General features: G+C 49.7%; 2 protein-coding genes across 2 annotated transcripts; one reads left to right on the top strand and one right to left on the bottom strand.

The window, feature by feature from the left end:
- Window positions 1-3,960: 3,960 nt before the first annotated feature.
- Window positions 3,961-9,699, top strand: LOC142701180 (protein MTSS 2-like). Its single transcript, XM_075848133.1, has 2 exons — window positions 3,961-4,122; window positions 4,714-9,699. The coding sequence occupies exons 1-2, from the start codon at window positions 3,996-3,998 to the stop codon at window positions 5,496-5,498; spliced, it is 912 nt and encodes a 303-aa protein (XP_075704248.1). The 5' UTR covers window positions 3,961-3,995; the 3' UTR covers window positions 5,499-9,699.
- Window positions 9,700-16,336: 6,637 nt separating this feature from the next.
- Window positions 16,337-26,681, bottom strand: LOC142701181 (interleukin-34-like). The gene is made up of 5 exons (XM_075848134.1): window positions 26,619-26,681; window positions 26,266-26,360; window positions 25,509-25,586; window positions 23,221-23,382; window positions 16,337-17,565 (listed from the first exon to the last, which is right to left on the bottom strand). Exons 1-5 carry the CDS (start codon window positions 26,650-26,652, stop codon window positions 17,353-17,355), a joined length of 582 nt encoding a protein of 193 aa, XP_075704249.1. The 5' UTR covers window positions 26,653-26,681; the 3' UTR covers window positions 16,337-17,352.
- Between the last annotated feature and the right edge of the window lie 433 nt (window positions 26,682-27,114).

Below are 27,114 nucleotides of genomic sequence, written 5' to 3'. Positions count from 1 at the left end.
CCCCCTCCCCCTCCATATATCTAGTCATATAATGTACAGCCCCCCCCCCCGACCCTCCATATATCTAGTCATATAATGTACAGCCCCCCCCCCCCACCCTCCATATATCTAGTCATATAATGTACAGCCCCCCCTCCCCCCTCCATATATCTAGTCATATAATGTACAGCCCCCCCCCCACCCTCCATATATCTAGTCATATAATGTACAGCCCCCCCCCCCCCCCCGACCCTCCATATATCTAGTCATATAATGTACAGCCCCCCCCCGACCCTCCATATATCTAGTCATATAATGTACAGCCCCCCCCCCCGACCCTCCATATATCTAGTCATATAATGTACAGCCCCCCCCCCGACCCTCCATATATCTAGTCATATAATGTACAGCTCCCCCGACCCTCCATATATCTAGTCATATAATGTACAGCCCCCCCCCCCCGACCCTCCATATATCTAGTCATATAATGTACAGCCCCCCCCCCACCCTCCATATATCTAGTCATATAATGTACAGCTCCCCCGACCCTCCATATATCTAGTCATATAATGTACAGCCCCCCCTCCCCACCCTCCATATATCTAGTCATATAATGTACAGCCCCCCCCCCGACCCTCCATATATCTAGTCATATAATGTACAGCCCCCCCCCCCGACCCTCCATATATCTAGTCATATAATGTACAGCCCCCCCCCACCCTCCATATATCTAGTCATATAATGTACAGCCCCCCCCCCACCCTCCATATATCTAGTCATATAATGTACAGCCCCCCCCCCCCCCGACCCTCCATATATCTAGTCATATAATGTACAGCCCCCCCCCCACCCTCCATATATCTAGTCATATAATGTACAGCCCCCCCGACCCTCCATATATCTAGTCATATAATGTACAGCCCCCCCCCCCACCCTCCATATATCTAGTCATATAATGTACAGCCCCCCCGACCCTCCATATATCTAGTCATATAATGTACAGCCCCCCCCCCGACCCTCCATATATCTAGTCATATAATGTACAGCCCCCCCCCCCGACCCTCCATATATCTAGTCATATAATGTACAGCCCCCCCGACCCTCCATATATCTAGTCATATAATGTACAGCCCCCCCCCACCCTCCATATATCTAGTCATATAATGTACAGCCCCCCCCCCCCCGACCCTCCATATATCTAGTCATATAATGTACAGCCCCCCCCCCGACCCTCCATATATCTAGTCATATAATGTACAGCCCCCCCCCCCCCGACCCTCCATATATCTAGTCATATAATGTACAGCCCCCCCCCGACCCTCCATATATCTAGTCATATAATGTACAGCCCCCCCTCCCCCTCCATATATCTAGTCATATAATGTACAGCCCCCCCCCACCCTCCATATATCTAGTCATATAATGTACAGCCCCCCCTCCCCCTCCATATATCTAGTCATATAATGTACAGCCCCCCCCCCCCACCCTCCATATATCTAGTCATATAATGTACAGCCCCCCCTCCCCCTCCATATATCTAGTCATATAATGTACAGCCCCCCCCCCCCGACCCTCCATATATCTAGTCATATAATGTACAGCCCCCCCCCCCGACCCTCCATATATCTAGTCATATAATGTACAGCCCCCCCCCCACCCTCCATATATCTAGTCATATAATGTACAGCCCCCCCCCCACCCTCCATATATCTAGTCATATAATGTACAGCCCCCCCCACCCCCGACCCTCCATATATCTAGTCATATAATGTACAGCCCCCCCCTCCCCCTCCATATATCTAGTCATATAATGTACAGCCCCCCCCGACCCTCCATATATCTAGTCATATAATGTACAGCCCCCCCCCCCCGACCCTCCATATATCTAGTCATATAATGTACAGCCCCCCCGACCCTCCATATATCTAGTCATATAATGTACAGCCCCCCCCCCCCGACCCTCCATATATCTAGTCATATAATGTACAGCCCCCCCCCCCGACCCTCCATATATCTAGTCATATAATGTACAGCCCCCCCGACCCTCCATATATCTAGTCATATAATGTACAGCCCCCCCCCCCACCCTCCATATATCTAGTCATATAATGTACAGCCCCCCCCCCCCACCCTCCATATATCTAGTCATATAATGTACAGCCCTCCCCTCCACCCTCCATATATCTAGTCATATAATGTACAGCCCCCTCCCCCACCCTCCATATATCTAGTCATATAATGTACAGCCCCCCCCCCCGACCCTCCATATATCTAGTCATATAATGTACAGCCCCCCCCCCCCGACCCTCCATATATCTAGTCATATAATGTACAGCCCCCCCCCCCGACCCTCCATATATCTAGTCATATAATGTACAGCCCCCCCCCACCCCCGACCCTCCATATATCTAGTCATATAATGTACAGCCCCCCCCCCCGACCCTCCATATATCTAGTCATATAATGTACAGCCCCCCCCCCCGACCCTCCATATATCTAGTCATATAATGTACAGCCCCCCCCCCCGACCCTCCATATATCTAGTCATATAATGTACAGCCCCCCCCCCCACCCTCCATATATCTAGTCATATAATGTACAGCCCCCCCCCCCCGACCCTCCATATATCTAGTCATATAATGTACAGCCCCCCCCCCCGACCCTCCATATATCTAGTCATATAATGTACAGCCCCCCCCCCCCCCGACCCTCCATATATCTAGTCATATAATGTACAGCCCCCCCCCCCCCCCGACCCTCCATATATCTAGTCATATAATGTACAGCCCCCCCCCCGACCCTCCATATATCTAGTCATATAATGTACAGCCCCCCCCCCCCGACCCTCCATATATCTAGTCATATAATGTACAGCCCCCCCCCCGACCCTCCATATATCTAGTCATATAATGTACAGCCCCCCCCCCACCCTCCATATATCTAGTCATATAATGTACAGCCCCCCCCCCCCGACCCTCCATATATCTAGTCATATAATGTACAGCCCCCCCCCCCCGACCCTCCATATATCTAGTCATATAATGTACAGCCCCCCCCCCCCCACCCTCCATATATCTAGTCATATAATGTACAGCCCCCCCCCCACCCTCCATATATCTAGTCATATAATGTACAGCCCCCCCCCCCCCGACCCTCCATATATCTAGTCATATAATGTACAGCCCCCCCCCCCCCGACCCTCCATATATCTAGTCATATAATGTACAGCCCCCCCCCCCCCCCCGACCCTCCATATATCTAGTCATATAATGTACAGCCCCCCCCCCCCGACCCTCCATATATCTAGTCATATAATGTACAGCCCCCCCCCCCCGACCCTCCATATATCTAGTCATATAATGTACAGCCCCCCCCCCGACCCTCCATATATCTAGTCATATAATGTACAGCCCCCCCCCCGACCCTCCATATATCTAGTCATATAATGTACAGCCCCCCCCCCCCCGACCCTCCATATATCTAGTCATATAATGTACAGCCCCCCCCCCACCCTCCATATATCTAGTCATATAATGTACAGCCCCCCCCCCACCCTCCATATATCTAGTCATATAATGTACAGCCCCCCCCCCCCGACCCTCCATATATCTAGTCATATAATGTACAGCCCCCCCCCCCCCGACCCTCCATATATCTAGTCATATAATGTACAGCCCCCCCCCCCCCACCCTCCATATATCTAGTCATATAATGTACAGCCCCCCCCCCACCCTCCATATATCTAGTCATATAATGTACAGCCCCCCCCCACCCTCCATATATCTAGTCATATAATGTACAGCCCCCCCCCCCGACCCTCCATATATCTAGTCATATAATGTACAGCCCCCCCCCCCCCGACCCTCCATATATCTAGTCATATAATGTACAGCCCCCCCCCCCCCCGACCCTCCATATATCTAGTCATATAATGTACAGCCCCCTCCCCCGCCTGTATTACGTTCTTCTTATTACAGCACGGGGAGGAGGTGTCGCCCGCTGCCAGTGACTTGGCGATGGTTCTGACCCGCGGTTTGAGTCTCGAGCACCAGAAGAGCAGCCGTGACTCCCTGCAGTATTCTAGTGGCTACAGCACCCAGACCACCACCCCGTCCTGCTCCGAGGACACCATCCCCTCACAAGGTAAAGAAGGAGCCGCCCCTGAAGGGTTAATATACCTGTCCTATGACAAAGCACCAGCAGTGCTCGTACAATTAAAGGGCCGGCGCAGTCTCCTGTATACAGAGAATCACCGCAGCTTTCTAATAGACGTCAATTCCTCACTGTTCTCAAGAACTCTGCTTGCTGTGCGTGACTTGGAACATTCATTATTTACATCCAGAGACTGGAAAATATCCCTAACCTACTACTTTTCACAGCTCAGGGTTTGTTACAGTTGTATCCAGTGTAGACAATCCTGATACTTTTTACTTGAACTGATACATTGTAGCAAACGATCATTAAAGGAGGGATTTGTGCTGCTACTAGCATGTTTAGCTCACTAGGGATTGTCTAGACTGATACATGGAAACAAACCCTCAGCTGTGTAAGCAGGACAGATTTTCAGCCTCTGGATTTAAAGAATAATCTTCCCATTTACTGACAGCAAACAGAGATCCTGACAATGGTGAGGATGTGACACGGTCTATTAGAAAGTTTCAGATAGTGATGAAGCGTTATTTACATGGGACTGCGCGGCCCTGCAGTAACGTGGCGTTGTTTGCCCCTGCGCAGGCTCCGACTATGACTGTTACTCGGTAAACGGAGATGCAGATGGCGACAGCTCCGGGGACTATGACCGATCCTCCACCGTGCCCCGCAGCAGCAGCCTGGCACAGAACTACCGCCGCATGCTTCAAACCAAACGCCCGGCCTCTACAGCCGGTCTGCCCGCCGCCATGCCCCCCTCCGGATCTGCACCGCCGCCGCCACAATCTGGCTCCACACCGGGTGTTGCCACCATTAGACGAACCCCGTCCACCAAACCGACCGTCAGACGCACCTTATCCAATGCTGGACCCATCCCCTGCCGCCCCCCAATAGTGCCGGTAAGAACACCCACTGTGCCCGACTCTCCCGGTGCAGCGCTGGGGGGGCGCTCTCGTGTGGGGAGTGAGGAGTGCGTCTTCTATCTCGGAGGAGATGACGGGGGCCCCCTGGACTACGCCAAGTCTTCTCCCAAGCGCCTCAGTCTCCCCAATGCGGCCTGGGGAGGGGCGGGGGAGATGTCCGTGTATGGAGGGGGCGGGGCAGATGAGGAAGACATGGGCGGAGGCCTCCTGGCAGCCAATCGGCACAGTCTGGTGGAGAAGATCGGGGAGCTTGTAGCGGGGGCACACGCCCTGGGGGATGGTCAGTTCCCTTTCCCTTCAGCTCCAGACAAGAGTCAGATTCCTGCCCCGACGGGTGGAGGGAGCGGGTCAGAGCCCCCCGCAGGTGACATGCTGGCCTCCATACGTAGAGGGGTGCGGTTACGCCGAACCCTGACCAATGACCGATCTGCACCCCGTATCTTGTGATTTGAATTCGAGGGTTGATAAGATTGAGGATTGGTGCTGCGGGGGGAGGGGAGTAAAATATACTGTGACCCGAGCGAAAACCAAGGGGTGCTTAACCCTCTCTGTGCCAGTCTATACGGGGTTAGATGGGTTGTTAGGTAACGGACTGGACCGTACCATTCCATGCACCAGAGGGGACCGTACCATTCCATGCACCAGAGGGGACCGTACCATTCCATGCACCAGAGGGGACCGTACCATTCCATGCACCAGTGGGGACCGTACCATTCCATGCACCAGAGGGGACCGTACCATTCCATGCACCAGTGGGGGCTATTTCTGATGAAATATTAGGTGAAAGTGAATGGTCTGTAATGGCGGATGACGACCCCCTGCGCAGAAGCAGCTTTTTCTACGTCTGGGTGCTGCAATGAACATAGTGTAGAAGTCGCTGTTGCAGTAGACTGTAGTGTATGCGGCAGTCACCACTGCTGAGCGGTTGGCTGCTGTATAGGATCCCGCGTATCTGCTGATTCCGCACCTCGCGGCTTTGTCGCCTATCTTCATTGCAGCCGTGTGACCCGGAGACTGCGACGCGTGACGGCGGATCCTCCAGATCTGGTTCTTGTAGATCCGTTTCCTCTGGATCTTGTGGAGGATTGTTACAAGAATGGTTCTGGCCGTATATCCATACGTCACACGGGGCGGGGGGCGGATGTGACGTTTACACCACACACGTAACGCCGGACCCTGGACGACCCGCGGTGTCAGGACACGACACATCTGCGGCCCCCGGGAGCCCGAGCCTTTTTTTACTGTACAATTTGTGCCAAGTGGTTGTTAGGACGCTGCCCAGCCGCCATGTTTCTGTGTCAGATTCTCGCTCCAGCTGGCGACAGCGCACGATAGGTTGTCCAGCAATGGATTCAGCGGCGGCTGCTGTGGTGCGGGCTGGAAGACGCCTTCATTTGTCGGCCGCACGGTCACGTCACAGGGAATCTTCCTTTACTGATCAGAGGCCTCTGCTAGTGCCATCTCTGTGCCCACACCGCCCCATGTAGTGATGAGCCGCAGTCCCCAGCGTCACCATAGCGGCGGGAGACGTGACGAGCGCTACAATAAGGCACCGCACTGACAACCTGTATGAATTAGCATTTAGGATTAGAAGATCTCACACCGTTAATCTAGGACAATGACCCCGCGTAGGATTTAGGAGCCTCACCTCCTACCCTGAAGTTTATTGTGTGGGGCCCTAATGGCTCCTGGGTGCTGAGGGGCCACGAGTCCCGGCAGGATGGAAGCGTCGCCCCAGTAACGGTGAACGTAGTACAAGCCCCTTGGCCCGGTAGGATGTAAGTAACTAGAGCCGTATTTTTTCAGAGATTAATGACCAGATAACTTTATCTCCCAGAAGGGCAGACGAGGACATTTAGATCTAACCAGGCAGAGTATATTTTGCAGCTGCTGGCGGAGCCCGGGCCGCAGACTGAATATTGGCCCCCAGGACCCTTATGAGATATGTAGCGATCTTCTAGCACCACCTGCTGGCCAGGTGGAGAACTGCAATGAGTTCCATTGTTGCAAATAGTAGCAGAAACATAAATCCTCCCTATGTAACAATAAAATCCAGACAGATGGCGACTGCCGGCGCACGGTTCTGTCACCAGACTCCGCAGGAAACAAGTCACATATTTAGGGTAGAACTTGTGACAATTCAGAAGAAATCAAAAACGAAGTCCCTTCAGTGAGCAGATATCAGTGGAAGTTCCAGGCCCAAACCCTGAAGCTGCACCACTGAGATTCTGACCACGACACGTCCCCTTCTGATTCCCGTCAGTGTTGTCATGGATCTAAATCACCATCCACATCAATGTCCACTCATAACTATTCAAGCCAGGCAGGATTCAGATATTAATGGGGAATTGGAACCACATAAGGTCTTCCGTGTAGTCATCAGAGTCTCAGTAGTGCAGCCTCAGGCTTTGGGCCTGGAACGAGAAGGGAGGGGCTTTGTTTCTGGCAGGTCTCCATTAATGTACAGCCATTTGGGGGGCCGGACTTCTAGTTGTAGGAACGTGGCCTCGTTAGAGAACAGATTGAGGGTAGTGGCTGCCCCCTAACAACGCGCATGGAATTCATAGGAAGCAATTAAACGGTTAACCTCTCACCGGCCGCTTGAGTTGCCAAGAGATTCCAATCCTGAAACCAATTAATTTCTTTCCGGACAAGTCGCCTGCAGATGAACACAATGTCCAGTGGGATTCCCGCTGCTTGTAGGCAGAGCCCCCCTTTGGTATTGGGGTGTTACTATGGATTGTGCATGTGAGCAGCAGCTTCTGGTGGGTGCAGGAAGGTGATTGGAGATGTGGATTTTCTGTCTGGGGTTCGATGGTTGATGTAGGTTCTTGGTTGCTGTCCATAGTTTGTATGACGATGCAGATCCTGTGCGGACCTGTAGGGGGAGACTGTGAGCGGGGCTCTGCTATACGTCCGTCATGTATGCGATACATACGACACCACGAAGGGCTATGAGCCCCATGGATTGAGGTCAGGACTTGTTTGTGTCATCCTGCAACTTTACTGAAACGATCTCCGGCTGCGTCACAGGCACAAGATCTGATTGGTGGAGCCTGTGATCGGCTGATCTAGACTTTCCATACCGTTGATCTGAATGGCCCTTTGCTTGGACTGTTTATCAGTTTCCAGAGATCAGCGGGTCAGAGATCCCACCAATAGATGATCTATCAGGAGACCATGACGACGTCCTCAGACCGCCTCAGAGTGACCTGTGTCCTATCAGAAATGCTGTGAACCCCAAGTATCCAGTAAAGGTTGCAGGAAGCCGCAAACAAGATGGGGAATGAAAGACGTCAAGTGGACACAGATCTGAGGATGAACGTCCAGGGGTCGTGAGAAGGGAGAGGACGAGTGATCGGAAGGAAGGACGCGGACCCCCCCTCCCCTAAACACCGCTCAGGAATAGGAGAATCTCATGACAATTAGGAATTTAGAAGAGAAAAATGAAAACCTCCTTTTACTAAACATTTAAAAAGTGAAGACCGTTCTGTAATCTCGTGCTGGAGGCTGCACTACTGACATGTCCCGTCCTGATACCGGTCAGGTCAGTGTTGTCATGGGCTCCAGATCACCGTCCACATTTTGCCTGGCGTGAATATTGACATTCGTGTGAGTATGGACGTTGGTATGAATGGCGGGAGGACGTCAGTAGTGCAGCCTCAGGCCTGTAATGTCAGCAGAGCAGGAGGCGAGTCTAGAAGGTTTTCCCATGTCTCTAGTTTTCTGCTCGGTCTCCTCCCTCAGAGAAGTCATGTTTTATGATACCAGATAACAATAGCTGGCGGATAGGTGAAGACCATGGGGGTCACTGTCTGCTGCTGACATTGCAGGACACAAGACTCAGGTGTAGGCCCCAGCCAAGAGCTGCACTGAGTATCCCCCCACCTGAGACCCTCGCTCTAGCAATAGGATAACCCGGCAATAATAATACAGCAGGGGTCCCTCCATTGGGGTACAGCATTCTGCTGGTGGGGGATGATTGAAGCGGGCGGGAACTGCGGATGAGGGACGGCGTGGCTTGTGACATCATCAGCGTCTCAGTCCGGCTACCATTGACCTCGGTAAAAGTACTCGGCCAGGGGGGGGGGGGTGTGATGCACTTTGACACAAATTCCAAATTATAGGGATCCGTTTTTTAAACCCCAGTGTGAAGGTGTTGTACCCCCGCCCGCCGCTATGCATCATTATGGAGGATCAGTCCTGAGGCCCCTTGTGATAGAGGAGACCAAGGAAAGGCGAATGCAAGCACAACGCTCCCCTCCCCCTCTATGTCCCGTGTGTGGACAGTCAGTCCCTTTATATATGAAGTCCCCCGTGTGTGTATAACACGTCGTTGTACAGCGCCCCCTTACACTGGATTTCTGTGTCTCTGTTTGTATGTGTAACCTCCGCCCCGGCCCGTCTGCTTTACTGCCATGTTTTCACCTCATTCTGTATGATGTTAGAATTAAGACCTGACGATCGCCTCTCACCGGGTCTGACCACGTGTAACGTCTCCTGCTCGCTGTTATCTTCCGGTTTTGTTGCCTCTTCCCCCATGACTTTTATTCTTTTTCTAGTTCGTCTTTTTTCACTCAGAATTGCGCTGACGGTAACTCCGCACTGTGACGATCCAGTATTAATAAAACTTGTACTGTATAAATCACGCGCTCCGCGGGCTCCTGACTCTTCATTGGTATTTGTACATAAGAGCGGTAAATTCTGATCAGATGTGGCCGGCTCCGGGGTGATATGGGCCCTCAGCAAACTCTTGACTGGGGCCCACTCAGGTGCCACAAGCAGCCCCCCTTATAGATAGTGCCCCCTGTAGAATGTGACATACAGCCCCACCTATAGATAGTGGCACACCCCACGTGTAGATAGTGCCACACACAGACCCCTGTAGATAGCCACAGCCCCCCCCCCCCCCCCCCCCCTTGTGTATAGTGCCACAAGGCAATGGCACATCCGAGAAAGTTGTATCAGCCAGGGGGATGTCACTCAAACCTGGAAAGGTGGGTTTGGAGGCGGGACTATGTGACTCTTTAGGATAGCGGCACCGCCCCATGACCCTTTAATGAGTAATTAGCATATAGTGTGCGGTGCTTTAAAAATGGATTTTAAAGATTTTGCTGCATCTGAAAAAGCTTACAGGGGAGTATTGTCAGGTCATGTATTACCACATGGTGGCGGCTCAAGGGGTTAAAACTACCTGACGGGTTCCCATTAAATATACAATAAATTGAGAACAATTCCATCTGCCCTGCAATATTGTTATTATAAATATATCCCATATAACTACAGCTCCAGAACGTGTATACACGCACGCGCAGCACATATATACAGCACTATAACAAAGCTCTGACATGTATATAACATCGGAACCAAGCTTAGTACATATATACATACATGCAGCACCAGAACCAAGCTCAGTACATATATACAGCACTAGAACCAAGCTCAGTACATGTATATACAGCACTAGAACCAAGCTCAGTACATGTATATACAGCACCAGAACAAAGCTCACTACATATATACATCACCAGAACGGCGCTCAGTACATATATACAGCACTAGAACCAAGCTCAGTACATATATACAGCACTAGAACGGCGCTCAGTACATATATACAGCACTAGAACCAAGCTCAGTACATATATACAGCACCAGAACCAAGCTCAGTACATATATACAGCACTAGAACCAAGCTCAGTACATATATATACAGCACTAGAACCAAGCTCAGTACATATATACAGCACTAGAACCAAGCTCAGTACATATATACAGCACTAGAACCAAGCTCAGTACATATATACAGCACTAGAACGGCGCTCAGTACATATATACAGCACTAGAACCAAGCTCAGTACATATATACAGCACCAGAACCAAGCTCAGTACATATATACAGCACTATAACAAAGCTCTGACATGTATATAACATCGGAACCAAGCTTAGTACATATATACATACATGCAGCACCAGAACCAAGCTCAGTACATATATACAGCACTAGAACCAAGCTCAGTACATGTATATACAGCACTAGAACCAAGCTCAGTACATGTATATACAGCACCAGAACAGAGCTCACTACATATATACATCACCAGAACGGCGCTCAGTACATATATACAGCACTAGAACCAAGCTCAGTACATGTATATACAGCACTAGAACCAAGCTCAGTACATGTATATACAGCACCAGAACAAAGCTCACTACATATATACAGCACTAGAACCAAGCTCAGTACATATATACAGCACCAGAACAAAGCTCACTACATATATACATCACCAGAACGGCGCTCAGTACATATATACAGCACTAGAACCAAGCTCAGTACATGTATATACAGCACTAGAACGAAGCTCAGTACATGTATATACAGCACCAGAACAAAGCTCACTACATATATACAGCACTAGAACCAAGCTCAGTACATATATACAGCACTAGAACCAAGCTCAGTACATATATACAGCACTAGAACCAAGCTCAGTACATATATACAGCACTAGAACCAAGCTCAGTACATATATACAGCACTAGAACCAAGCTCAGTACATATATACAGCACTAGAACCAAGCTCAGTACATATATACAGCACTAGAACGGCGCTCAGTACATATATACAGCACTAGAACGGCGCTCAGTACATGTATATACAGCACCAGAACAAAGCTCACTACATATATACAGCACTAGAACCAAGCTCAGTACATATATACAGCACTAGAACCAAGCTCAGTACATATATACAGCACTAGAACCAAGCTCAGTACATATATACAGCACTAGAACCAAGCTCAGTACATATATACAGCACTAGAACCAAGCTCAGTACATATATACAGCACTAGAACCAAGCTCAGTACATATATACAGCACTAGAACCAAGCTCAGTACATATATACAGCACTAGAACGGCGCTCAGTACATATATACAGCACCAGAACCAAGCTCAGTACATATATACAGCACTAGAACCAAGCTCAGTACATATATACAGCACTAGAACCAAGCTCAGTACATGTATATACAGCACCAGAACAAAGCTCACTACATATATACAGCACTAGAACGGCGCTCAGTACATATATACAGCACTAGAACCAAGCTCAGTACATATATACAGCACTAGAACCAAGCTCAGTACATATATACAGCACTAGAACCAAGCTCAGTACATATATACAGCACTAGAACCAAGCTCAGTACATATATACAGCACTAGAACGGCGCTCAGTACATATATACAGCACTAGAACCAAGCTCAGTACATATATACAGCACCAGAACAAAGCTCAGTACATATATACAGCACTAGAACCAAGCTCAGTACATGTATATACAGCACTAGAACCAAGCTCAGTACATGTATATACAGCACCAGAACAAAGCTCACTACATATATACAGCACTAGAACCAAGCTCAGTACATATATACAGCACCAGAACAAAGCTCAGTACATATATACAGCACTAGAACCAAGCTCAGTACATGTATATACAGCACCAGAACAAAGCTCACTACATATATACATCACCAGAACGGCGCTCAGTACATATATACAGCACTAGAACCAAGCTCAGTACATATATACAGCACTAGAACCAAGCTCAGTACATATATACAGCACCAGAACCAAGCTCAGTACATATATACAGCACTAGAACCAAGCTCAGTACATATATACAGCACTAGAACCAAGCTCAGTACATATATACAGCACTAGAACCAAGCTCAGTACATGTATATACAGCACTAGAACCAAGCTCAGTACATATATACAGCACTACATTAAGTGACGTCTCAGATTCTAGTTCTTTTCTTCTCCCTCTGGCCCAAACCTCTATGATGGATTTCTTCCGGTCACGACCCATTTCTGCAGTTTTCCGCTCAGATGTCTTCATCTCACTTTTAAAACATTTCTGCACCTATAAACGAGGTTAAAATTCTCAACACCTCTAAATATAATAAAGCGCCATACACTGCACCTCTAATTATAATAGCACCATACGCTGTCCCTGATTATAATAGTACCATACATTGCACCTCTAACTATTGGGGTATGTTCACACGCAGTGATCAAAAACGTTTCAAAATACGGAGCTGTTTTCAAGAGAAAACAGCTCCTGATTTTCAGACTTTTTTGTGCCACTCGTGATTTTCGCATCGTTTTTTACAGCAGTTTTTGGAGCTTTTTTCACTAGAGTCCATGGAAAACGGCTCCAAAAACGTCCCAAGCAGTGTCCTGCACTGTAAAAAAAAAAACACTCTGTTGGAACAGAACGCCGTTTTCCCATTGAAATCAATGCGCAGATGTTTGGAGGCGTTCTGCTTCCGATTTTTTGGCCGTTTTTCGGGGGTTTATGGGCCGAAAATAGGCCGTGTGAACATAACTTAATAGCGCCATACACTGTCCGTGATTATAATAGTACCATACACTGTGTCCCACACACACACTGAGCCACCTGTAGATAGTGCCCCCATAGCCCCCTGTAGATAATGACCCTCATAGAGCCTCTGTAGATCGTGCCCCACATACAGCCCTCTGTAGATCGTGCCCACATATGGACTCCAGAGCTGCAAGGCAATAGTGCTAACCACCGTGCTGCCCTACATATAGCTTCCCCTATAGATAGTGCTCTACATATAGCCCACCTCTGTAGATCGTGCCTCACATATAGCCCACCCCTGTAGATAGTGCCCCACAGGTAACCCACCCCTATATATAGTGTCCCACATATAGTCCACACCTGTAGATAGTTCCCTTCAAGTAGCTCCCCCTATAAATAGTGCTCCACATATAGCCCACCTCTGTAGATCGTACCTCACATATAGACCCCCTGTATATAGTGCCCTACATATAGCCCCCTGTAGCTGGTAACCCACCCCTGTATATAGTGTCCCACATATAGCCCACCCCTATACGTAGTGCCCTACAAATAGCTCCTGTACAGATAGTGCTTTACCTATAGCCCACCTCTGTATATAGTGCCCCACATCCGCACATATAGACCCCCCAGTGGATAGTGCCCCACATATAGACCCCCCAGTAGATAGTTGCCCAAATCCCCACATATAGACTCCCCCCGGAGATAATGCCACACCGTTTTATTAGAAGAAAAAAAAAACACTTTGCATACTCACATGATCCTGTTCCCGCGCCGTCCAGCGGCAATGCAGATCTCTCTTCTGAGCTGGTCTGCTGGAGCTGAACGACGCAAGCGGCGTGTCATTGAAAGGCGCTGATTGGCCGGACAAGTCATTTTTCCCTGCCAATCAGCGTCATTGTAAGGGGCCATTCAGCGGTAATGCATGTATTTGTACCTGTGTGCTATAGACGCAGGTACAATTACTGCAAGAGGGGGTGGCTATCACTAGCCCTCTCTGGTGCCAACGACGCCCCCGGGCATGAGGGTGTCTGTTTCGGGGCATATGGGGGGGGGGTGTCGGCCAGCAGCACAGGCCCCGTCAAGCCGCGGGTGCGTCATAGCAGCCGCTACGGCTGCTACCGCGGTAGTTATGTCACTGGCCCTCAGGTAACACACAAAGGGCCCCAGCTCCACTCCCACCCTCCTAGACCCACCCAGTGGCCCGCCTCGTCCCACCAGGTACTGATAACAGGACACCTGAGCCTGCATCATTGTTATACACCTTGTGCATAGGGGGCCGGGGGCCACAGCTGCTCAGGGGCAGCTTTCTTTTCCTTACGGTTTTATGGAAATTAAGTTTAATCCCTGGAGTCCTGGCTTTTTAGCTCACAGAGCATTACCTAGACTGGTTACAGGGCAGAGCAGGACAAGGAATATACAGGTTTGCAGTCTCTGAATGCAAACGAGTTTTCATTCACTGACAGCAAACAGATCTTGAAAACGGGAAGAAATTGAAAAAGAAAGGCCAATAGAAAGTAGCAAAACTTTTCATTTATACAGCGATTAAAACAAATATTTTTATACCAAAAGTCCTGTTAATAGTTCTTAATGTCATATTCAGTGTTTCTACCATATACAAATACCTCCCCCTGATGCTGCTGCTAATCTGTGCTGCTCGCCCTCTATATAATCCCCTCTTACTGTCCCTGAGCTATACCGCCAAGTCTCTGCAAAGTCTCTGCTCCTTCCTTCATGGAAAAGGCAAATCTCTGCGCTGCTCCTCATTTCTAATGATATTTAATGGTGGGACAAACACGGAGCTTCATTTACATAGAAAACTATTTACAGAGCCTAAAAAACAAGAGCTCAATGCAGTAACCGGGCTCTGGTGTGTTATCCTGTATTATACTCCAGAGCTGCACTCACTATTCTGCTGGTGGAGTCACTGTGTACATACATTACATTACTTATCCTGTACTGATCCTGAGTTACATCCTGTATTATACTCCAGAGCTGCACTCACTATTCTGCTGGTGGAGTCACTGTGTACATACATTACATTACTTATCCTGTACTGATCCTGAGTTACATCCTGTATTATACTCCAGAGCTGCACTCACTATTCTGCTGGTGGAGTCACTGTGTACATACATTACATTACTTATCCTGTACTGATCCTGAGTTACATCCTGTATTATACTCCAGAGCTGCACTCACTATTCTGCTGGTGGAGTCACTGTGTACATACATTACATTACTTATCCTGTACTGATCCTGAGTTACATCCTGTATTATACTCCAGAGCTGCACTCACTATTCTGCCGGTGGTCACTGTGTAGATAAATTACATTACTTATCCTGTACTGATCCTGAGTTACATCCTGTATTATACTCCAGAGCTGTACTCACTATTCTGCTGGTGGAGTCAGTGTGTACATACATTACATTACTTATCCTGTACTGATCCTGAGTTATATCCTGTATTATACTCCAGAGCTGCACTCACTATTCTGCTGGTGGAGTCACTGTGTACATACATTACATTACTTATCCTGTACTGATCCTGAGTTACATCCTGTATTATACTCCAGAGCTGCACTCACTATTCTGCTGGTGGAGTCACTGTGTACATACATTACATTACTTATCCTGTACTGATCCCGAGTTACATCCTGTGTTATACTCCAGAGCTGCACTCACTATTCTGCTGGTGGAGTCACTGTGTACATACATTACATTACTTATCCTGTACTGATCCTGAGTTATATCCTGTATTATACTCCAGAGCTGCACTCACTATTCTGCTGGTGGAGTCACTGTGTACATACATTACATTACTTATCCTGTACTGATCCGGAGTTACATCCTGTATTATACTCCAGAGCTGTACTCACTATTCTGCTGGTGGAGTCACTGTGTACATACATTACATTACTTATCCTGTACTGATCCGGAGTTACATCCTGTATTATACTCCAGAGCTGTACTCACTATTCTGCTGTTTATAGAGTTATTCTGTATGTGACCTGTATAATGGGAGGGGCAGTACACAGCAGATAACGGACGGATTTGGCTTGAGGAAGAAGCAAGAACTCAGGACCAGACGCAGGAAGTATCAAAAATGTAATCTGCTATAAAATTAGGACAAGTCCTCCGTACAACGATCTGCTGATCACGGACGAGCGTTACTTTTAGTCCAAACGTTTCCCCCTGTTTCATATTAATACTGCGAATAGGAAGGGAAGGCAAACTATGGCTCAGCTCCGGCCCCGTGTTCCAGGATGATGAGATTTGAAGGGCGGGTTGTGTTGTAGTCGCTGCTCCGTCTCCACAATGTCGTGATGTGGACGCTCTGCGGCCGGACCCCATGAGGTCCACTGGACTACACGAGGGGAGAGCATTATTATGGGGAACCTCCACTATAGCTGTGCTCTCCTCATGGTCAGCCAAGTTTGGGATCACAGTGGGGGAGGGGTCGCCTGCTTGGCACTGGCTCTGATGCCCTCATTGCTGGTGCTGCCCTTTGACGTCACCACAATCTGCCCGCTACATCCGGCTCTGACTAAAGACAATGGATCAGAACCGATCCGACATATCCACCTGTAAAAATGGAAGCCACGACGCCAGCGTGAGCAGAACCTTCCTCCAGGGTCCTACGAGAACACGGACAATGACGTCATACATGGAGGCGGAGCTCTCCCATTATACAGGTGACGTCATTATTACAGGTGGGGGGTAACCAGGTCTGGGCAGTGTCTCATCTATATACACCGGCAGCTGGAGAGCCCGGGACTCGCCCGTTCCTTCCTCCTGGACCTGGTTGTAGGGTCCCAGCAGTCGGGGTGAGATGGAGCCCCGTCCGTTCACCAGTCAGATTAGGGGGGACTCCTGCAATAAGGTGAATCCTAGACTCCGGCTATTCCCTCTCACAGGGCGGCCTCGCCTGGAGCGGTTCCATTAGGGCAGAGCACGTCCTCCGGAGCGGCGCTGGGCAGACAGCGGTCACATTCCTCCCGGTACAAGACGTCCAGCACTCTAACGCAGTCGTCCAGCAGAAACTTCGGAGCGACGCCTTTCACTTTGTTTCCTGGGGTCCACAGTCGCTGCAGAACATCCTGGATGACGTCACTCAGCTCCGGCTACAAGAGACGGGACAAAGCGATCAGAAGGTGCGCACCTAGCTGAGGAGCATCAGGCCATCCTCCAGTCACAGCCAGAGCTGCGGTCACTAGTCTGCTTTTACATCAGGTCATCCTCCAGTCACAGCCAGAGCTGCGGTCACTAGTCTGCTGTTACATCAGGTCATCCTCCAGTCACAGCCAGAGCTGCAGTCACTGTTCTGCTGTTATATCATGTCTTATACTCTGGTCGCATTTAGAGCTGCAGTTACAATCCTGCCAGTTCTCATGCTGCCGCCCCTGCTGCTTTGGACAGAAAATGGTCTGCAGCAGTGCATTGTGGTAGATGTAGTGTTTACAATAGTAGCCTACCCAGCAGTCTGTCCACCACCATAGATCTGCTGACATGGAGATCTCGGGGACAAGGACTGTGTACTCGGACGTGCTTTATATGATGAGATTTATAAGATGACCTCACCTTGTTATAAGGCACCACCCACAAACATGGCGGCTGAGCGGAGTCTTAGGCGGGACAAGCGCGGGTTAGTGAGCCATGCATGAGCCACAAAACATCACATCAGCTGCCGTCAGAATGAGACAAAAAACAGAATTATATAATGTGAGACCGACACATGAAAGAGGAGCTCCACCCAGAACACGCACCGGAGTTACATCACCTCACCCTCCAGTCACATCCAGAGCTGCAGCCACAAATCTGCTGTTACATCACCACCCTCCAGTCACCTCCAGGGCTGCAGCCACAAATCTGCTGTTACATCACCTCACCCACCAGTCACATCTAGAGCTGCAGCCGCAATTCTGCTGTTACATCACCTCATCCTCCAGTCACATCCAGAGCGGCAGCCACAAATCTGCTGTTACATCACCTCACCCTCCAGTCACATCCAGGGCGGCAGCCACAAATCTGCTGTTACATCACCTCACCCTCCAGTCACATCCAGAGCTGCAGCCACAAATCTGCTGTTACATCACCTCATCCTCCAGTCACATCCAGAGCTGCAGCCACAAATCTGCTGTTACATCACCTCATCCTCCAGTCACATCCAGGGCTGCAGCCACAAATCTGCTATTACATCACCTCATCCTCCAGTCACATCCAGAGCTGCAGCCACAAATCTGCTATTACATCACCTCATCCTCCAGTCACATCCAGAGCTGCAGCCACAAATCTGCTATTACATCACCTCATCCTCCAGTCACATCCAGGGCTGCAGCCACAAATCTGCTATTACATCACCTCACCCTCCAGTCACATCCAGAACTGCAGCCACAAATCTGCTGTTACATCACCTCACCCTCCAGTCACATCCAGAGCTGCAGCCACAAATCTGCTATTACATCACCTCATCCTCCAGTCACATCCAGAGCTGCAGCCACAAATCTGCTATTACATCACCTCACCCTCCAGTCACATCCAGAACTGCAGCCACAAATCTGCTATTACATCACCTCACCCTCCAGTCACATCCAGAGCTGCAGCCACAAATCTGCTATTACATCACCTCACCCTCCAGTCACATCCAGGGCTGCAGCCACAAATCTGCTATTACATCACCTCATCCTCCAGTCACATCCAGGGCTGCAGCCACAAATCTGCTGTTACATCACCTCATCCTCCAGTCACATCCAGAGCTGCAGCCACAAATCTGCTATTACATCACCTCACCCTCCAGTCACATCCAGGGCTGCAGCCACAAATCTGCTATTACATCACCTCATCCTCCAGTCACATCCAGGGCTGCAGCCACAAATCTGCTGTTACATCACCTCACCCACCAGTCACATCTAGAGCTGCAGCCGCAATTCTGCTGTTACATCAACTCATCCTCCAGTCACCTCCAGAGCTGCAGCCACAAATCTGCTATTACATCACCTCATCCTCCAGTCATATCCAGGACTGCAGCCACAAATCTGCTATTACATCACCTCACCCTCCAGTCACATCCAGAACTGCAGCCACAAATCTGCTATTACATCACCTCACCCTCCAGTCACATCCAGAACTGCAGCCACAAATCTGCTGTTACATCACCTCATCCTCCAGTCACATCCAGAGCTGCAGCCACAAATCTGCTATTACATCACCTCATCCTCCAGTCACATCCAGAACTGCAGCCACAAATCTGCTATTACATCACCTCACCCTCCAGTCACATCCAGAACTGCAGCCACAAATCTGCTGTTACATCACCTCATCCTCCAGTCACATCCAGAGCTGCAGCCACAAATCTGCTATTACATCACCTCATCCTCCAGTCACATCCAGAACTGCAGCCACAAATCTGCTATTACATCACCTCACCCTCCAGTCACATCCAGAACTGCAGCCACAAATCTGCTATTACATCACCTCATCCTCCAGTCACATCCAGAACTGCAGCCACAAATCTGCTATTACATCACCTCATCCTCCAGTCACATCCAGAACTGCAGCCACAAATCTGCTGTTACATCACCTCATCCTCCAGTCACATCCAGAGCTGCAGCCACAAATCTGCTATTACATCACCTCATCCTCCAGTCACATCCAGAACTGCAGCCACAAATCTGCTATTACATCACCTCATCCTCCAGTCATATCCAGGACTGCAGCCACAAATCTGCTATTACATCACCTCACCCTCCAGTCACATCCAGAACTGCAGCCACAAATCTGCTATTACATCACCTCACCCTCCAGTCACATCCAGAACTGCAGCCACAAATCTGCTGTTACATCACCTCATCCTCCAGTCACATCCAGAGCTGCAGCCACAAATCTGCTATTACATCACCTCATCCTCCAGTCACATCCAGAACTGCAGCCACAAATCTGCTATTACATCACCTCACCCTCCAGTCACATCCAGAACTGCAGCCACAAATCTGCTGTTACATCACCTCATCCTCCAGTCACATCCAGAACTGCAGCCACAAATCTGCTGTTACATCACCTCATCCTCCAGTCATATCCAGGACTGCAGCCACAAATCTGCTATTACATCACCTCACCCTCCAGTCACATCCAGAACTGCAGCCACAAATCTGCTATTACATCACCTCACCCTCCAGTCACATCCAGAACTGCAGCCACAAATCTGCTGTTACATCACCTCATCCTCCAGTCACATCCAGAGCTGCAGCCACAAATCTGCTATTACATCACCTCATCCTCCAGTCACATCCAGAACTGCAGCCACAAATCTGCTGTTACATCACCTCATCCTCCAGTCACATCCAGAACTGCAGCCACAAATCTGCTGTTACATCACCTCATCCTCCAGTCACATCCAGAGCTGCAGCCACAAATCTGCTATTACATCACCTCATCCTCCAGTCACATCCAGAGCTGCAGCCACAAATCTGCTATTACATCACCTCACCCTCCAGTCACATCCAGAACTGCAGCCACAAATCTGCTGTTACATCACCTCATCCTCCAGTCATATCCAGGACTGCAGCCACAAATCTGCTATTACATCACCTCACCCTCCAGTCACATCCAGAACTGCAGCCACAAATCTGCTATTACATCACCTCACCCTCCAGTCACATCCAGAACTGCAGCCACAAATCTGCTGTTACATCACCTCATCCTCCAGTCACATCCAGAGCTGCAGCCACAAATCTGCTATTACATCACCTCATCCTCCAGTCACATCCAGAACTGCAGCCACAAATCTGCTATTACATCACCTCACCCTCCAGTCACATCCAGAACTGCAGCCACAAATCTGCTGTTACATCACCTCATCCTCCAGTCACATCCAGAACTGCAGCCACAAATCTGCTGTTACATCACCTCATCCTCCAGTCACATCCAGAACTGCAGCCACAAATCTGCTATTACATCACCTCACCCTCCAGTCACATCCAGAACTGCAGCCACAAATCTGCTATTACATCACCTCACCCTCCAGTCACATCCAGAACTGCAGCCACAAATCTGCTGTTACATCACCTCATCCTCCAGTCACATCCAGAACTGCAGCCACAAATCTGCTGTTACATCACCTCATCCTCCAGTCATATCCAGGACTGCAGCCACAAATCTGCTATTACATCACCTCACCCTCCAGTCACATCCAGAACTGCAGCCACAAATCTGCTATTACATCACCTCACCCTCCAGTCACATCCAGAACTGCAGCCACAAATCTGCTGTTACATCACCTCATCCTCCAGTCACATCCAGAGCTGCAGCCACAAATCTGCTATTACATCACCTCATCCTCCAGTCACATCCAGAACTGCAGCCACAAATCTGCTGTTACATCACCTCATCCTCCAGTCACATCCAGAACTGCAGCCACAAATCTGCTGTTACATCACCTCATCCTCCAGTCACATCCAGAGCTGCAGCCACAAATCTGCTATTACATCACCTCATCCTCCAGTCACATCCAGAGCTGCAGCCACAAATCTGCTATTACATCACCTCACCCTCCAGTCACATCCAGAACTGCAGCCACAAATCTGCTGTTACATCACCTCATCCTCCAGTCATATCCAGGACTGCAGCCACAAATCTGCTATTACATCACCTCACCCTCCAGTCACATCCAGAACTGCAGCCACAAATCTGCTATTACATCACCTCACCCTCCAGTCACATCCAGAACTGCAGCCACAAATCTGCTGTTACATCACCTCATCCTCCAGTCACATCCAGAGCTGCAGCCACAAATCTGCTATTACATCACCTCATCCTCCAGTCACATCCAGAACTGCAGCCACAAATCTGCTATTACATCACCTCACCCTCCAGTCACATCCAGAACTGCAGCCACAAATCTGCTGTTACATCACCTCATCCTCCAGTCACATCCAGAACTGCAGCCACAAATCTGCTGTTACATCACCTCATCCTCCAGTCACATCCAGGACTGCAGCCACAATTCTGCTATTACATCATGTCTTAGGGCCAGTTCACACTGAGTATTTTGACGCGGAAACCACGCCAAAAAAACGGCCAAAAATGCCTCCTATGGATTTCAATGGGAGGCGGAGGCGTTTTTTTCCCCGCGAGCTGGAAAAGATGGAAATGGCCTATCTTTGGGCGTTTACTGCTCTGACCTCCCATTGACATCAATGGGAGGCAGGGAAAGCGTATTTCGCAGCGTTTTATGCCCGTGGCGCTCAATGTCCGCGGGCGAAAAATGCTGTGAAAATCGGCGTGCAGGGAGAGGAAAATCTGCCTCAAAATTCCGTTTGGAAAAACTCAGTGTGAACTCACCCTTATACTCCAGTCACATTCAGAGCTGCAGCTGCAATTTTGTTACATCATGCCTTATACTCCAGTCACATTCAGAGCTGCAGCTGCAATTTTGTTACATCATGCCTTATACTCCAGTCACATTCAGAGCTGCAGCCGCAATTTTGTTACATCATGCCTTATACTCCAGTCACATTCAGAGCTGCAGCCGCAATTTTGTTACATCATGCCTTATACTCCAGTCACATACAGAGCTGCAGCCACAATTCTGCTATTACATCATGTATTATACTCCAGTGACATCCAGAGCTGCATTTTAAGACACGGGAGATCTAGGTCAGTGGGTCATCTGTGATCTCCCGCAGCCTATGACACATCCTGACATTGCAGAACTCTGTATAACGAGTGTTGGGTGGAGTTCCCCTTTAGTTCATGGACATCCAGTGACGCATTTGTTGTACCTGAGCGTCCAGATGCAGCAGTTTAAATATTTCCTTCAGATCGTTGATGTAGGAGCGGGAGGGGTGTTTCTGGGGCAGCGCGCTCCGTATGCTCAGCAGCACGTTGTCATTGACGATGCCCCACAGGAAGCGCAACTCCTTCACCGTGATCCCTTCATTGATCTGCAGGAAAGACATTCATTGGATGTAATCCGAAAAATACAGAAATAACGGAAAAAAACGACAGACGTGCGAAAAGACACGAGACGTGCGACATCAAACACGATAGACGAGAGACTAACACACGGGACGCGCGACACGGGACTCCTAGCGTTGTACATAACTATGATGCCCGGCTCCCTGCAGTGAGTTCGGTCCGGGACTTGTGGCCGAAATACGTTCCGTTCATTACGGACGTAATGACCTCGTGTGAACCCGGCCTAAGACACAAGACGTGCGACATACGATACATGTGAATTTACCCCTGTGGTGAAAGCAGGACAGCAGGTATATTTTTTGATGTGCTGGCCCTTTAAGACTCGGTCATGCCCGCCTCCTGTGTGTAATCGGACTATAAGGGTATGTTCACACAACTTATTTTCAGCCATTTTTCAGGCCATAAACGCCCCGGAAAACAGCTGAAAAAACAGAAGCAGAACGCCTCCAAACATCTGGCCATTGATTTCAATGGGGAAAAAGGCCCCGTAAAAAGGAGCGCATGTCCCTTCTGGAGCCGTTTTTTATTGATTCAAGAACGGCCGTAAAAAACAGAGGTGTCGGTCACGTGCTGGCGCTGCGGAGAGATACGGCCTCCTGTCCGGTCTACCATCTTCCTGGCGGCCGTTTCCCATCTCTATGCCCATTGTGGGCTCTGAGGGTTACACTACTGTCCTTGATCCCTGGTCCCCTAGTGGGTATAAAGTAGGGACTGGTACGGACGTTATTAGAGAGTCTGTGGCCGTGGAGGATCTTCTTTATAGAGTCTCATGGCCGTGTCACGTGGTCTTCATGATCCACATTCCGCTACACGGGTGACCTAAGATTTCATTGTCCTGTACGCACTAAAAACGATGCCCACCGGATATAGTGACCCTCATGTGGACACCCGAGCGCTCTACCCCGCTCTTATGCCCATTTTCTATTGGTCGTTTCTAGTTTTGCGCGGCGCCTGTTTTATTACGTATTTTGCTGCGGTTTTATGCGGAGACATCGTGACGTTCCGTTCGTCCCTCATCTTTCCAGCGCACGGTTTTGCTCGTTTGTACGATTATTATTATCGCTCTATGAAGATTTTTTCTCGTGGACATTTGTTCTTTCATCGGTTTGTAATTAGAAAACTCATAATAAAAAATTTTGATTATGAAAAAATCTCTTCAGGGAGAGCGGTAGCCTGGTAGGTAGCGGTCACCTCCATGCTGACAGTCTCCTCAGGTCCGCACAGTCCCGGATCTCCACTAACTGCTGAAAACGTCCTAATAATGTCAGGGATTTGTCGGGCCAGAAGGGAGAGGGATAAGGAGCCTCGCACACGAGCGTGTCTGGTCCGTGATATACGCTCAGTACGTCGCCCGCATTTCCCGGACCGAACGCACTGCAGGGAGCCGCGCTTCTAGCGTCATAGTGATCTGTAATCGTGTTTTCAGTACGGGACAATAGTCCCGCGCAGAGGCAGGGACACGTAGCGTCACAGATAACTATGAGACTAGGCGCCCGGCTCCCTGCTGTGTGTTCGGTCCGGGAAAAGCGGCCGACGTACGGACTGAACACGCTGGTGTTTGAGGCTCCTAAGTCTTCGCTGTATCGGGCGCTCCAGGGGGCAGAATTTAGTTGCGTCTCGGAACGGGGGAAGATGCGGCGTCTTCGCTGTCCATGTCCGAGACTTCCCGCCACGTCCGGAACAAACACCCCGGATGAAGAGTCAGCTTACAGATTGTTCTCCATGTTGTCAGCCGCCCAGGGCACTATAGGATCTCTGGGGGCCCCGGCTCTGACACATTATTGGCCCCAATGATCCAGCAGAAGACGACCCTACATGGAGCCGATCAGCCGCCACTCGGGTCTATTTCTTGTGGGAGGAGTCAGTGATAATCGATCAGATCTGATTGATGATCCCAACAATTAGCAGCGGCCGTGTCCTGTATGGAGGGAGCGGGGCCCCGGGGTCGTCTCTTCTGGGGGACCCCAGTCTGACATCAGTCTCCCGGCTGCCCTGACCACACTACAGGGGGTAAGTCTCCACCTTGTGCCGCCGGGCGACAGGACACACATGATATAACACGTAACATTGGCAGGAGGAGGCGGAGTTATACCAGGCTGGTGACGTTCTGACAGCGCAGGATCTCCTCGTACTTCACAGGCAGCTGATAATCTATCGGGAAGAAGTCGCGCTGCAACGAGAAGCCGGGAAGATGGTTAATATCACGAGTCCGTCACTAGGACCCTGCGCCATATTCATCACCGCCCACTGTCATCTTGTGTTATTACAGGAATAGAGGCGTGGCCAGAAAGCGGTAATATGGCGGATACACCCCCCCCACACCTCTGTCATGTGACCTTCAGCCGCTCGCAGTTCTGGATATTTCCAGCCGTATCAATAATACAGTTATGTGGGGAAGTCCGTGCCCCCCGTGTAAAGTGGTAATCACGTCCGCGCCGCAGTCACAGGAGTAATCCCACAATAAAAACCTCGTATAGCACCGTCCTCTGAATAAGCCCTTGCTCTGTTGTTCCTCCTGGCAGCGGTAGTCTCCTCCCATGTAGATGTCATGTGTGCAGCGTCTCTAGAACGTCCTCGCCATGACACCGGATCTGCCGTAGCTCGTCTAATCTCAGCTCCCTCTAGTGGTGGTGGTGGTACATGTGGGGGGCACTTACTTATTAAATATCTGTGACATTTGTAGCTAATAAATAATTATTTCAATGTGACTGCGGAGCAGATAAGGTCTTCACACGGGGTGTACTTACTTATGACTATGTGACCCGTCCCCCCCGCCTGTCACTCAGGCCCATCCAGCTGGGAGTGGATGACATACAATCACCGGGGTCCGGCGGCGGCTTCAGACTCACCAGGTACATGACGCGGTTTTCAATCATCAGTTTACGACTTATCAGTTCTATGATCCGACACTCGTCCAAAATCACCGCCGTCCTCCCCAGCACACCTGCAATACACAAGTGTCAGTCTTCACTGCAGTTCTGACATTCTTTTCATGAATCTGGAGGCTCAGGATGAACAGAACTATAGGCTCCTCCCATACAGGGGAGTGATGCAGAGCAGGGAATTGTGGGAGAAATCCTGACCAATCAGCCGTGGGCCACTGGACTTATCAGCTTCATGAAGAATTGTGTGACGTGGGGCCCCCACATGAAGGGTCCGGAGTACCGGGGAGGGGGCGACATCAGAGGACACAAATACTCACAGAGGAAGAAGACGACGCCCCTCAGAGCGGACATCCTGCTCACACGTCTCCAGACCACCCAAAATCTGCAGGGGAAAGAAAAGTGAAACTAAAACAAGTGCGGACCACCCTGTACAAAGTACACCCCCCCCCCCCCAGTGCCCCACTCCGTGCAGACCCCCCTCTACAAAGTACAACCCCCCCCAGGTCAGACCCCCCTCTACAAAGTACACCCCCCCCCCCCAGTGCAGACCCCCTGTACAAAGTACACCCCCCCAGTCTGGACCCCGCATCCAGTCAGAGAGGCACTCACACATATAAAAGTAACGGTATATAATTATATACAGGAGATACCCAGGTTATACCAGCATGCTCCATATCACTATATACAGGAAGATGTATAACTTATACCAGCTGTACATATATAATTATATACAGAAGATACCCAGGTTATACCAGCATGCCCCATATCACTATATACAAGAAGATGTATAACTTATACCAGCTGTACATATAT

This window comes from Rhinoderma darwinii, unplaced genomic scaffold, assembly GCF_050947455.1.
Source record: "Rhinoderma darwinii isolate aRhiDar2 unplaced genomic scaffold, aRhiDar2.hap1 Scaffold_2029, whole genome shotgun sequence".
Taxonomy (NCBI): domain Eukaryota; kingdom Metazoa; phylum Chordata; class Amphibia; order Anura; family Rhinodermatidae; genus Rhinoderma; species Rhinoderma darwinii.
This window is presented reverse-complemented; position numbering and strand designations above follow the sequence as displayed.

Bases quoted from the DNA above. Each gene is read 5' to 3' on its own strand.
- LOC142701180 (XM_075848133.1), top strand. From the start codon at position 3,996: ATGGTTCTGACCCGCGGTTTGAGTCTCGAGCACCAGAAGAGCAGCCGT. The intron at 4,123-4,713 runs GTAAAGAAGGAG...GCCCCTGCGCAG, and splicing joins GGACACCATCCCCTCACAAG to GCTCCGACTATGACTGTTAC.
- LOC142701181 (XM_075848134.1), bottom strand. From the start codon at position 26,652: ATGTCCGCTCTGAGGGGCGTCGTCTTCTTCCTCT. The intron at 25,587-26,265 runs GTGAGTCTGAAG...TTCTCGTTGCAG, and splicing joins AAAACCGCGTCATGTACCTG to CGCGACTTCTTCCCGATAGA. The intron at 17,566-23,220 runs GTACAACAAATG...CGTCTCTTGTAG, and splicing joins TGCTGCATCTGGACGCTCAG to CCGGAGCTGAGTGACGTCAT.